Raw genomic sequence first — 13562 nt, 5'->3', positions numbered from 1 at the left:
TTTCAATGTGGGATAAAAAACTTTTTAATATATTCTTTTAAACTTTATTATTTACAGTATATATAGCTTATATTCACATGAATTTTTTTCATATGAAATATTAAAATTTAAATATTTTTTTTTTAATTTTTTCAGATTGACTTGTGTAACCCGCAACCCGACCTCGAGGGTGGTCAACCTCCTGTTACATTTGATACCTATGCTTTAAAGTAACGAGAATATATATATATATATATATATATATATATATATATATATATATATATATATAGTTTTGAAGTGAATTCTCATGATACACAGATCATGAAGAGGCGAGCACTATGATTCAAAGCACCCTATCTTGTGTTTTAGACTTTTAGTACCATCAAGAATGAAATATTTGGGCTAAAATGTAGAGATAGAACACGATAGGGTGCTTGTGGGCAATATTGTGTTGCAAGAGATGGGCATGCAATTAAGTAGATTTTTCCACCTCAAGCAAGCCCATGATTTTAGAATGGCTTACATGGCTTGATCCACCTCCAAAGCAAGCAGACCCATCAGGTATCAGGCCCGAATTAGAAGCAGAGATTTTTCCACCTCTGCATGGCCAGGCTCAAGCTGCAGTACCTAAGCTAGGAAAATCTTAACCATGTGTTGGCGACCAGTCCTTGTGGTTTTGGTGCTAAGAATGTGAATGGCTGTCATTGATACACACCATCTCTCCTCTCTTGACACCATACCCATACAGCAAGCACTGGTCTGAGGTCTCTTTATTATACTCTTTCTCTTTCTCTGTCTCTATAGAGTCTATACGTTCATTACTCGCACTACAATGGCAACCCTGCAGTCTCTTGCATTAGCCTCTCCTGTGGCACAGCACTTGCAGCACCAAACCCGTTCTTTCTCAGGTACTTGGTTACTTGACTCTTGCAAAAATGCTTGAATTCATCCATCTTCTTTGTTAGAAATGTGCAATACGGTAGAGGTAACTTCGTGGTTTTCCAAATCCAAAACTGTAAGTTAAGGGTATCCTCGAGTCAGCTTGAGACTAAGTCATCGTATTTCAATTTGCTAGTATTTGTGAAACCTCTAATCTCTGAGTCTATCCTGTTTTTTTGGCAGGCTCAGGATCTTGGGCTGTGAATAAGAGTTCCTACTCCCTATTCAATGGCCAATCGTTGTGCTTGCCTCGCCTGCGGTTGCCCTTGATCAGGCGAAAGTTGCGGACCTCTGGACTTGTTACTATGATGGTGAAACCAGCAATTCAGTTTGTTCAAGGAGCTGATGAACAGACTGTACCAGATGTAAGGCTTACTAAGTCGAGAGATGGAACGAATGGTATGGCGATATTCACCTTTGATCAACCTTCAGTTTTTGACTCATCTGCTGAAGTTGGTGATATCACTGGTTTCTACATGATCGATGAGGAAGGGATTCTTCAATCAGTTGATGTTAATGCCAAATTCGTCAATGGCAAACCAGAAAGAATTGAAGCAAAATATATCATGCGGACTCCTAGAGAGTGGGACAGATTCATGAGATTCATGGAGAGATATGCTAATGCAAATGGCTTACAATTCGTCAAGAAATGAGGCAATGCATATCCTTTCCCTTTCCCTTCTTTCGTTCACCTGTCCTCTTACTGTTTTCTAAATTACTCAAAAGCAAAACTTGAAGACATTGGTTGATGCTCTGTTAGGTTGTCTGCAACATCACATTCTGCCTCTCTTTAACAAACTTTGCAGTTCTTAATTAGTGGTGTACACTTCCACTTCCTTTCACTACTAATTCATATGCGTAAGTGAGATGGCTAGGGTTTTAGAACCTGTGTCTCTCATGTATAAAATCTACTGTTTCAAATTCCAGTTTGAGATAAGATGGATGGATGGATGGTCATTAAGGTAAAGTTTGTAATTGTGGGGTGCAATTCAGTGATTGATTAGCCATGGATATGTATCTTCTTTAACATTGTTTTACTTCCTCGCATCTCTTTGCAAGTCACTCCCCTTCAATATAGAAATTTAATGGCACAAATTCATAGTCTCTAGGCCTGTTTATCATGGATAATCTGCTTCGTGTGTGTGGTTTTGTTCAAGAATGAAGGGTAGTAAAACTTTATTACCTTGAAAAAATGCACTCAGAGTTCAATTGTACATTAAACTTCAACTTAAAAAAGACTAACTTTCTTTATCAATGAGAACTCCAGCAATTCTCGATGATCATGATCCCCTGAGGCAATACTAATAGCAAATAAAAGCAGACTACTGTAGTTCACCAAACGCCCATGTCACTTCCAGGTCACTGCAACTTATAAGAGATTAACTTTCTTCATTAATGCAAACTGCACCAATTCTCAATGATCATTATCCTCTGAGGCAATACTAATAGCACGTAAAAGCAGGCTGTTGTAGTACACAAAACCGGCACCGCCCATGTCACTTCCAGGTCACTGAAATGGGGCTTCTAACCTTGTAAAGTCCATGTTGAGAGTGCACCCATGTCAAATGCCCTTGTGCGAAGTCTACCTCCCCTCTTCCTGCTTTCTTTCTTGATATGAACCATACTTTGTAACTCAAACTTTGATTTATGTGCTTGAAAATTAGCCTTTGAGGTCTTACTCTCACTTTGACTCCTTCAGGTGCTGTAACTTCAACTGAGTAGATGGAATTAGGGCTTCCAACATTCGTTACGTGCCTCTTTATCATCTTACTTCTTGTTCCGTGCTTGAAGATTATGGAAATGGAAGGATAATTGAGGCTGAAACCCCTATTCATCTGCAATAAATCATTGCAACTAACATTCCTGTGTGTGATAGCAAAAATGTCTGATCTTGTGTATCTAAGTGTGCATAGATGAGTGACGTAATCATCTGGCCTGATATCATATATTAGTCCTGGACTCAGGGCTCTTTCTGGGTTTACATGTCCAGCTCCAATGGCGAAAACTCCTGCCGGTTTATCTCCATCCATTATTGGGTGTCCTGAATGGTCAGTTACATCTGCAGTAGTCATTATTGCAGATTTAACAGCTGCAGGAGTCCATTTGGGGTGAGCTGAGCGGATGAGTGCAGCAATTCCACTAACATGGGGACAAGCCATGGATGTCCCTGACATGACTGTGAAATTTGTCCTTCTAGTATCTTCCGGGAGACTGGAGGGACCCAAATTTTGAGGCCAAGCTGCAATTATGTTGACTCCTGGTGCAATTACATCTGGTTTGAGGATTGAGGGGTTGGAATAACTTGGTCCTCGAGCTGAAAACTGCGCTACTGCTGGTGCTCTAGATTTCCCAATAACAGTTCCTCCATATACAATTCGAGCTTGAGGTTTACTAGTAGAGTTTAAGTAAGCTTTCAAGCGAACTGCTTCATTAAAACCAATTGATGTTGCAGGCAAGACATGGACATCAACCGAGTCCTCCTGCAGATTGATTGCGGTATTGGCTAAGATCATTGCAGCCCCACCAGATTCCTTCACAGCAAGTCCTTTTTCTGTCCTCCCATTAACACCTCTGTCACAAACCACCATTTTCCCGAGAACTTTTTCCCTTGGGAGTGAACCTCTGAAACAAAATTCGCTCCCATTGTCCCCGCCTGTTACATAAACCAGTTCAAGTTCTTTTGTGGTGCTTGATAACCGGTTCCCGGGATACATGGATTGTCCATGAAGGAATTGTCCATTGTCCAACTGGACAAAAGCTGGAAATCTCCTATCAAGTGTACTTGCACCAATAGTAGCAATCCATGGAGCTTCATTAGCAACTGAGTTTTGGATAGGGCCATTGTTCCCTGCTGCACATACAACTGAAATTCCATGCTCCATTGCCCGAAAACTGCCAATCGCAATGGTATCTGCAAAAAGTGGCAATGGAAAGCCACCCAGAGAGAGGGAGAGGACGTCAACTCCATCTCTAATCGCAACGTCCATTGCTGCTAGGATATCAGAGCTGTAGCAACCGCTGAACCAGCAAACTTTGTACATTGCAACGTGTGCTCCAGGGGCCATGCCTCGAGCCACACCAGAACCTAGACCAAGCACACTCGCCATCGGGACTGAGACTCCTCCAGCTGTGGATGTTGTGTGAGTGCCATGTCCATGCGAATCTCTTGGTGATGCATATTCCTGGACATTTTCTGGTGAGGCTGAGGTAGAAGCCATACGGTGACCTTTAGTGAAGAACCTTGCACCAATGAGTTTTCTATTACAGTTCGACGAATTAAAGTCTTGTCCTTTTTGGCAAATCCCTCGCCACTTCTTGGGAACCGGAGGCATTCCTTGATCATTGAAACTTGGACTCTCGGGCCAAACTCCAGTGTCAAGCACCCCAATTATCACTCCACGACCAAACCCAGACTTGTACCAAGCATCTTCTCTTGTGGGGCCAAGTCCCAAGAACTTGTAGGAATATGTTGTCTGGACTTGGAACCTCATGTCCGGTCTAATAGCAACAACATCAGGCAACTTTTGCAATGACTCCATCTCTGATTCAGAGAGCATAGCCGCAAAACCCTCCATGGCAGAACTGTAAGAGTAAAGAAGCCGAGAGGAATGGTGTTCTTCAGACGAAACAGTTCTTTTAAGAAACGAGAGATGCCATCGAGACTTGGAGGAGAACAAGGGCCGTGTGGTGCCATGTGGATGGAGCTGAACAATGTAGGTTTGGAGTGCTGTGTGTGCATGGAGGAAGGCAAAGAAGTTGAAAAAAAGAATGGAAAAGAAGGGATGTATTTTGGATTCCTTAGACATGTTAAGACCACAGTTCTGCAAGGATTCTGATGCATGATTTGGCGATAGAATTGCGGGGTATTTGAAGGAGCTGGAGAGAATTCAAAGATGAGAGACTCGGGCAGCAGTTCTTGGCTCTAAGAATACGAAACTCGTGAAATTTAAGAGCTCTTCATCACGAGGATCCTTTGTTTATAGACAATAAGAGCAAGGCTCTCTTGTTTCCTGAGGATCTATACATGGAGTCCATATCCTCTGGTTTCACGAGATGTTTTTGCTAGCTTTAATGCATGTTATATCCGTTAGATTCCAAGTCTTTGAATCTTGGTCTGATCTTGAGTTTATTGGCTTTGTCTCTGTCCTTTTGGTTCGATGATTTTAAGCCAACCTGCGTGTTAACTGAGACTGGGATTTCTCATCAGACGACCTTAAAAAGTACCCAACATCGACTCGATGCATTCAAGGGGAAAATACTTCTTAATCACAAGTTTAATCCTTGAACATATAGAATTTGTAATAGATAAGAGTAAGAAGCTGCAAGAACGTATTAGGAAGGCGAGAAAATGACAAGGGACTCATTAAATGTCGTTCGAAGTGCATTTATGCACACGCTCTATGCTTGCTTTCTCTGGCTTCCCTCTCCCCGTGCAGCTTGTGCTTGACTGCATTTATTGATTTCTTCTCTCCATGCTCTTATTTTCTTTTATTTTGCTCCTTATTAGTTGTGTTAGGGAGCGGGAGCTCTTTGTATTGATGTTGGGATTCTATGTCCCGAACTTGCGTGCTCGAGAATTTACATACAATGACAAACATGTATTCATGTTAGGATATAACATCAAAATATGGTTGATTTTTATATTTTAAAAATATTTTTACATTGTTTTGATATATTAATATTAAAAATAATTTTAAAAAATAAATATATTTTTAAATAAAAAATATTTTAAAAAATAATCATTACCATACTCACAAATACTTTTTCAAGTTATGTTTAAGTTATATGATGAGGTAAGCATCTAATTAATTTTCATCTACAAAATATGCTTGCTCGTATTAAATTTCCTACACCATCTTCTTGAATAAATCCCAATAACGAGGGTAGAGGGTGGTCTCATGAACCGGACTGTACCTGTTGATTTGATCAGAGAATCGATGAACCGAACCTAGAACGGTTTAGTCCGTCGCAGGGGACAAAACACACATTACAACTGACCTGGTAACAATTGGCCTAAACCTACTGGCTAAACCAGGTTGGACCGGAGAGATATAATGGTGGCACATTCGTGCTTGAAGATAAAATAAAAATGCAGTGCTGACGCTTGGTGTCAAACCAAGCAGCTCTCACGATTTCGGCTCAAATAGACAACCATTTTTCTTTGTAATTGTCAGAGGGAAGAAAGGCTGACGGATGCCCCTTGCAGGACTTTAGTAATCCAACAGCTTGTTTGCTGGCACAAAACAGTAGAGCAAAATTGTGATAGGACTTCGTCTCTTTACTTTTTTGAATGACTGAAAATGCTAACAAATCATGGTAGGACTACATCCTATTGGGTTAAGCTTGGTCTTACTATAAAGAATGTATTTAATCCAAATATTTAGAGGAATTATTTAAAAAAAATATCACTATATATCTCTACTTATATATATATATATATATATATATATATATATATAGAGACATAATCTATATATAAAAAAAGCTTTTATTGTTAAAAGAATATAGTTTTTTCTTTATCTTTTCCTATCTTGGATTCTCTGCATTAACTTGACAAGATTTACATAAATATTTGTATTGTGAAATATCTTTTTAGTTATAGTAACAAAGTAGTACTGAAGCATTTGAACCAGGAACAATAAAGCGAATTCTCACGTCACAAGTAAGTTTTATTTATATCTACAATAGTATCAGAGCTTGGTTTTAAGATGTGTTTTCTGTTAGATTTTATGCAATATATCTATTATTGTACAAACATTTTTTTTTGTGATACATATGAATACATGTTAGTTCTTTGTTTGTATTGATGACTGCACCATGTATTATTTACAAGAGAGATTCTAAAAACATTTGTTAGATTTGCATTTCGAAGATAAAGAGATTGACTTTTGACTATATTGATTATATCATAATTTTTTTTTCTCATTTTTTTAAAATGATTATGATGGCATTTGAGATTATGTAACATAAATGCCTTTATTATTATTTTGAAATTCATTAATTTGAGATAATTAATTAAATTTTTAGAATCAATTAATCTGATAATTATGCATGACACCTCCTGCCAAATTGTTCAAATAATTTGTTTGAAGAGGTGTGCCTTTTAACTTTACATACACATTGGTCTGAAGAGGTGTGACTTGTAACTCTACAGACATATTAGTTTGAAGATGTGTGTCTTTAAACTCTATAGATACATTGGTGTAAAGAGGTGTGCCTCTAAACTTTATAGACATATTGGTCTGAAATGATGTTATTTTATTTATTAATATTAGTTTGATGTTGACAAAAAAAAATATATAAGAAACAATCTTCTTCTCTCCCTAAGTTTTCTCTACAAACTCTCTGTTTATGTTTATCAGAAACAAAACAGAACTTCTTAATAAACTTATAGAAGTTGTTGTCTATAAATTTAAGGCTTTGTTGTATCCTAAAATTATATTGCTTTAACCCTATAACAAATACAATGGGGGCAATTAATATCTTAAAGATAGTCATTTTCACGCCTTAAAGTCTATTTATTATACCATTGATTGTTATATTTATGTGCTTTTGAAATATTTTTTGTTGTAGTGGATAGGCAACAACAAATTGATTTATTGGGTTATATCATTAATCTTGTTCACAAAATTCAAGAGCATATTGATCATATGTATCATTGGATGAGTAGATTGGCTATGAGTGGTGTTTATGAGTTCTACATAGAACATCAAATGTTAATTGTTCTCAATTCTCTGTCTGATGAATAGATGTTGGTGCGACTATCATTGGAATATAGGCTGAAATCCTTAGATTTCAATAATCTCGCTGATGTAACGTTACTTGAGAGGGAATGTCAGTAACCAAAAATGTTATACGATGCACTAGAAGAAGCGCATGTCGTTTGGATGCTACTGCTAAATTCATTCCATGGTTCGAGTAGAATGAACTTGGAGGAGATGGCTTTGATAAAGTAGATGACGTAATTGGAGACCCTACTTATATACCTACAATATAAAATAATTCTGAAATTTATTATTCTTAATTTTTTTATTTCAATATTATTTTTTTTATTTTGCTCCTTATTAGTTGTGTTAGGGAGCGGGAGCTCTTTGTATTCGGAGAGACATTGGGATTCTATGTCCTGAACTTGCGTGCTCGAGAATTTACATACAATGACAAACACCATCTAATGTTTTGATGTTAGGATATGTCACTAAGATCTGTTTGTTTTTGTTTTAAAAATATTTTTAAAAAAATTTAAATTTTTTTTATTTCAAATTAATTTTTTTAAAAATATTTTTAAATCGTTTTAATATCTGATATCAATAATAATTTTTAAAAAATAAAAAAATATATTATTTTAATATATTTTCAAATAAAAAATATTTTAAAAAATAATTATTATTATACTCATAAACACCTTGTGCTCTTGAAGTTGTATATCTTGGGGTAAGCATCTAATTAATTTTCATCTGCAAAATATGCTTGCTATTATTAAATTTCCTACACCATCTTCTTGAATAAAATCCCAATGACGAGGGTAGAGGGTGGTCTCATGAACCGGACTGGACCTGCTGATTTGATCAGAGAATCAATGAACCGAACCTAGAACGGTTTAGTCCATCCGAGGGGACAAAGCAAGCATTACAACTGACCTGTAACAATTGGCCTAAACCTACTGACTAAACCAGGTTAGACCGGAGAGATATAATGGTGGCACATTCGTGCTTGAAGATAAAATAAAAATGCAGTGCTAACGCTTGGTGTCAAACCAAGCAGCTCTCACGATTTCGGCTCAAATAGACAACCATTTTTATTTTTTTTTGTCATTGTTCGAGGGAAGAAAGAGGCCAACGGATGCCCCTTGCAGCACTCAGTAATCCAACAGCTTGTTTGCTGGCACAAAACAGTAGAGCGAAATTATAATAGGACAATTATCTAGATAGTGATCCAGTGGTAAGAGTTTGAAATCAAGAGATTTGCTCCTTCTGTGGTCTCAGATTCGAGCCCTGTGGTTGCTCATATAATGGCCACTAGAAGCTTACATGATCGTTAACTTCAGGGCCCGTGGAATTAGTCGAGGTGCGCGCAAGCTGGCCCGAACACCCACGTTAAACTAAAAAAAAAATTATGATACGACTGCGTCTCTTTTCTTTTTCGAATGACTGAAAATGCTAACAATTTATGGTAGGGCTACATCCGATGCCTATTTCCCACACTACGGCTCAAGATGTTTATCAACACTCATTTATTATTTCTTGTATTTAATAATCAGAGAAACAAAAAATATCGATATTTCACTACAATACAGTAAAAAAATTGCTGCTAAGCAAAACAAATAATGCAGAAGGTGAAGAAAACCTGTAATATATGTATATTAGAAGCAGTGATTGTATATTTTGGATTAAAACAAGGATCTGTGCCTGATAAACTTCATTATAGTTTCCACAAAGTTTTCATCACCAGGTCTTGACAACGGTCCATACCTTAGCGGGGCCGGCTTGCTCTATGCTATGTGGCATCCATTGGAGATTACTCAGACTTCTATTGCTATATCATCAGCTCTACATCATGACTGACCTCTTCGCTCATTCTCCCATGAATTTTTTGCAGCTTCAGCAGATGAACCACCAGAATCAGCATTGCCATCCTTTGGTTTTGAGAAGAAAGGATCCCACTCATGACCCCCCACCTCACGCTGTCCTTCATCTAGCAATGCATATTTCCAACTGTTCTCCTCCACAAAATTATCATATTCTGTACGGCCTTCAATAATGTTCTTCCTCAACCTTGTAACTTTGTCAATGACTGCCTGTACGGCGACATCAAAAGCATCTTTAAGAGTCTCCAATTTTGAGCGAGGATCTGCATATATAAGCGATGGAATGAGGTTTATAACATTATCCCTCATGATCTTGACCTGCTCAGGAGAAATTTGACTAAGCCGTTCTTCAATGCTAACATTTCTCTTACGGATATCATCCTCTGGAATGAACACTGAATATGTCGTATAATTCTTTGGAAGATGCCAAGTATACTGTGTGTACGCCGAACCAGGATGGAAGAAGACAGGAATGCAACCTGCCAGCATTGAGTCGAAAGCTGACCTCCGCGTGTAAGAATCACCTTGAGGCTGGAGACAGAAAAGAGAACTCTGAAACATCTGCATTATGCTGCTTGGTGAATGACACTTGCTCTCCCCAAAATCACATTCCAACAGCTTGCCCACCTTTGACTTCTTGCACTGATCTATGATCTGCCCTCTGATTGATTTGGGGTTATCAGGGCGTGGTGCCCCGGCAAAAGAAAAGAGCCATTTCCTCTCTAATTTCCTCATTCGGTCTTGCCAAGTAAACACATCAGCATCCTTTGCGGGATGAAAATAGGTCGGATAAGGAATGCCAAAATCATTAGCATTCCATGGACTTGATTCGACCACAAGCATTGACATATTTTTTGCAGCTGGCAAAAATAGAAGCTTATTACCCCAATCCGATTCTTCATCCGTTAGCCTCCTGAAATCCCATGTAATCCTCCCAGCAACCAAAAAATGATCCCTGCCTTGCATAATCCCCCACTCTGGCCTCTTCATGAGCCAGTCAACCAAATCAAGCGAAGCAGCATCCCTCCTCGAAACATTATGCCCCCAAAGATACCTAGCAATATCAAACCCCGCATAAAATGGCACAAAAATCGCAGCAGCAACAGAAGAATCATTTGTCAAGCACTCGTACTGCTTCATCCTATTACTGAATATCACATCTACTGCGAACTGATTTGTGGCATACCAACCTGTATTTGAAAACACCCCTTCAACATTCTCCAGTGGGGGTCCCATCCCAGCATTAGTTGTGAACTTACACATATTGGTCCAAAGACTCAAACTCCTACACTCCTTCAACATATCCTCATTAAACCTAGAAGGCAAATCATGGACATAAATATACCTCCCTCCACACGGATCACTCTTATTTTCCACCGTTCTCAAAGCTCTCGTAAAAGGGAACTTCTCAATCTTTTGACTACTAGTAGAGGTAGTTTTCAATGGGGTGGTTTCAGTACTACTAGGAGTAGCATTTGATGGGATGGTCTCACTAGTACTAGGGCTACTTTTCAAAGGGTTGTCTGGTAACCGATTATCGGTTACAAAAGCAGGGGTTTTTGATTCTGGGTTTAACGGGGTTGGATCCAATTTGACAGATTTATCAACAGTGCTACCTGCTAGAACAACAAAATGAAAATACAATAACAAAATCCAAAAGAAGGCAGAGAGCGAAGCCAACAAACAAAGGCGGTTATGTTGATTCTTTCCTCCCCCTTTCTCCATCAGCTCAGAAGAAACATTTGTCGGAGACCGGCGTCTCATTGCAAAATCCTGAACACTCCAAACCTCAAACCCTAAATCAATCACTACCTAAATTCAACATTTTTAATCTCACAACCCTCTAACACAAGAAACCCGGTTCTCAAAATCCCAACAGTAGAAACCAGCTAAAACTGAAAAAAAAAATCTAAAATTTATCAGTACTTATGCTGCATCTAGTACTGATAGAAGTACAAAAATTGAAGAGAGATCACAATTTGAGCCCAAGCTATGATTACAAGAACCCAAAAAAAACTGTGTTTCTATCCTGAGAATTCGATTTACAAATAGAATAAGCATGAATCACTCTATATCACTGATCAAGTAGACAATCTTTCACCATTTTTCGCAGAGAAAAAAATAAAGGAAAAGGCTTTTTCATTGGCAAATCAAAAGGGAAGAAGAAGCAGCTTTGGTGAAAGATAGAATGGGACTTACAGAGATTGGATTGGCAGAGAATTGAAGATGAAACAGAGAGTGGAGGAGAGGGAGGAGAAGACGAAGTGGGAACTGGGAAAACAGGAAAACAGAACGCGTAAAATAAGACACAGTGATGGAGGCGCACGTTGGATTTTATGGTGAGACGAGGAAGCTGTCTTTTGTCGGTAGCCGGTGGGATCTTGCCACGTGGAAGTAAAGAGTTGATGTGTCGGTTGATGAAATGTGATTTCACTTCCTGGAATTGCCTTGTATGGAGTTGAATTGAAATCATTTTCCTTGTATGTTTAATAATTTGAGTGTTTGATTTCTAGTTACAACCTGTTTTTAAAAATATTTTAAAAATTATTTATTATTTTAAAAAAATTAAATTAATTATTTTAAGTTTTTTTAGATGATTTTGAATTATTATATTGAAAATAAAAAAAAATCTAAAACAATTTAATCTTTATAATAATACTACTCCTCTACTCCTACTAATTACTAACGTCAACTCTTCAATTATCAATTTTATAATAATATGAATTTTTTGCCTGATATTTGTTTTGGTGGTTAAACTTATGTTTTGCCTCAACCACATATTGATCCCATTTAGTTATTAGTATCTATTGGTTTTGCTATAATTTATAGCTTTTTAAAACCTGTTTTTTTTATAATTACTAAAACTATCGAATGTCAAATACACAATATCTAATAATGCTAACTCATTAATTGCTTAATTAATTAAAAAAAAAAACTAAACCATGTGGGTGTTTCACTATAGCTCAGTCCATAGTAAAATAATTCTTGAGTTACAATGAAATTATCAATTTACTCTTCACCCTTTTTATTTATAAGGTTTTGCTTAAGGGGTAAAATGATATTTGCACACGGTTGATTTATCATTCTTTATTTGTTTAGGGGCAATGATGCCTTCTATTTTTTTATAATAGTATAATTATCGTATTGCTCTTAAAAAAGTTAACAATAAGAACTTTTGGTCTAGGGATCTTATAGTAATTTTGATTTTTTTAATGAGTAGTTGAATTACTCTATTACCCTTACCATTAAAATTTGTTACCCTTGACTTCAGGAGCTTGATTATAATTTCATAATGGTTTTTTTATTATTGTTGTTGTTTAGTTCTAGGAGTATTTTTATTTTTTTACAAATTAACAGTGCGATCACTTCATTACCCTTTCCATTCAGAATTTTTAACTTTGGTTTTAGGGGCTTGATTGTAATTTTATAATGATTTTTTTTGTTATTATCATTTTTTGTAAGAAAAAAAGTTGATGACATGTGTCTCGCACACATCAACGTGTTAGCCGCTCCTCCGTCTTCAGGCGTCATTTACGACTGACTTAGGTGGCTGGGTCTGGTTTGACGCCAATTTTGTTTTATTTTTTTTCTTTCATTTCCTTCTCTTTCCTCCTTGGATTGCATGTTGGCCATGCAAAAAATTATATCAGCCCTTCAATTTTTTTTATTTTGATTTATTCATTCTTCTCTTAATTGCAATTGTTTTATTTACATTAATTATTTCTAATTGGATTTTATTTTTGATTTTATCCCTGGTGGTTTGATTTTGTTAATTTTTTATCAAATTTAGTCCTCATTCTTTTAATCGCTATTTTTTTAATCATTTTCTTGATTTTTTTTTAATTTCATCCCTAAACGTTTATTTTCATTTAACTTTTATGTCAGATTTGGTCCTAATTTTTTTAATTGTTATTTTTTAATTATTTTCTTAATTGATTTGTTTTTTTTTTTAATTTCATCCCTAAAAATTTAATTTCATTTAATTTTTATGTCGAATTTAGTCATAATTCTTTTAATTGTTATTTGTTTTATTTTGCATTGTTTTTTTTATTGACTT

The 13562-nt window shown here is 36.7% G+C and overlaps 3 protein-coding genes across 3 annotated transcripts; 1 reads left to right on the top strand and 2 right to left on the bottom strand.

The window, feature by feature from the left end:
- Positions 1 to 653: 653 nt before the first annotated feature.
- LOC7459542 (photosystem II reaction center PSB28 protein, chloroplastic) lies at positions 654 to 1958 on the top strand. Its single transcript, XM_002303073.4, has 2 exons — positions 654 to 890; positions 1105 to 1958. The coding sequence occupies exons 1-2, from the start codon at positions 815 to 817 to the stop codon at positions 1572 to 1574; spliced, it is 546 nt and encodes a 181-aa protein (XP_002303109.2). The 5' UTR covers positions 654 to 814; the 3' UTR covers positions 1575 to 1958.
- Positions 1959 to 2067: 109 nt separating this feature from the next.
- Positions 2068 to 4991, bottom strand: LOC7459541 (subtilisin-like protease SBT1.2). Its single transcript, XM_002301811.4, has one exon. The coding sequence runs from the start codon at positions 4725 to 4727 to the stop codon at positions 2418 to 2420; it is 2310 nt and encodes a 769-aa protein (XP_002301847.2). The 5' UTR covers positions 4728 to 4991; the 3' UTR covers positions 2068 to 2417.
- A 4145-nt stretch (positions 4992 to 9136) lies between these two features.
- LOC7459540 (xyloglucan galactosyltransferase MUR3) lies at positions 9137 to 11825 on the bottom strand. The gene is made up of 2 exons (XM_002301810.4): positions 11705 to 11825; positions 9137 to 11400 (listed from the first exon to the last, which is right to left on the bottom strand). The coding sequence occupies exon 2, from the start codon at positions 11267 to 11269 to the stop codon at positions 9473 to 9475; it is 1797 nt and encodes a 598-aa protein (XP_002301846.3). The 5' UTR covers positions 11270 to 11400; positions 11705 to 11825; the 3' UTR covers positions 9137 to 9472.
- Positions 11826 to 13562: the final 1737 nt, after the last annotated feature.

Source organism: Populus trichocarpa, chromosome 2 (genome assembly GCF_000002775.5).
Source record: "Populus trichocarpa isolate Nisqually-1 chromosome 2, P.trichocarpa_v4.1, whole genome shotgun sequence".
Taxonomy (NCBI): Eukaryota; Viridiplantae; Streptophyta; class Magnoliopsida; order Malpighiales; family Salicaceae; genus Populus; species Populus trichocarpa.
The sequence above is the reverse complement of the archived record's forward strand: the minus strand, read 5'-3'. Positions and strand labels throughout refer to the sequence as shown.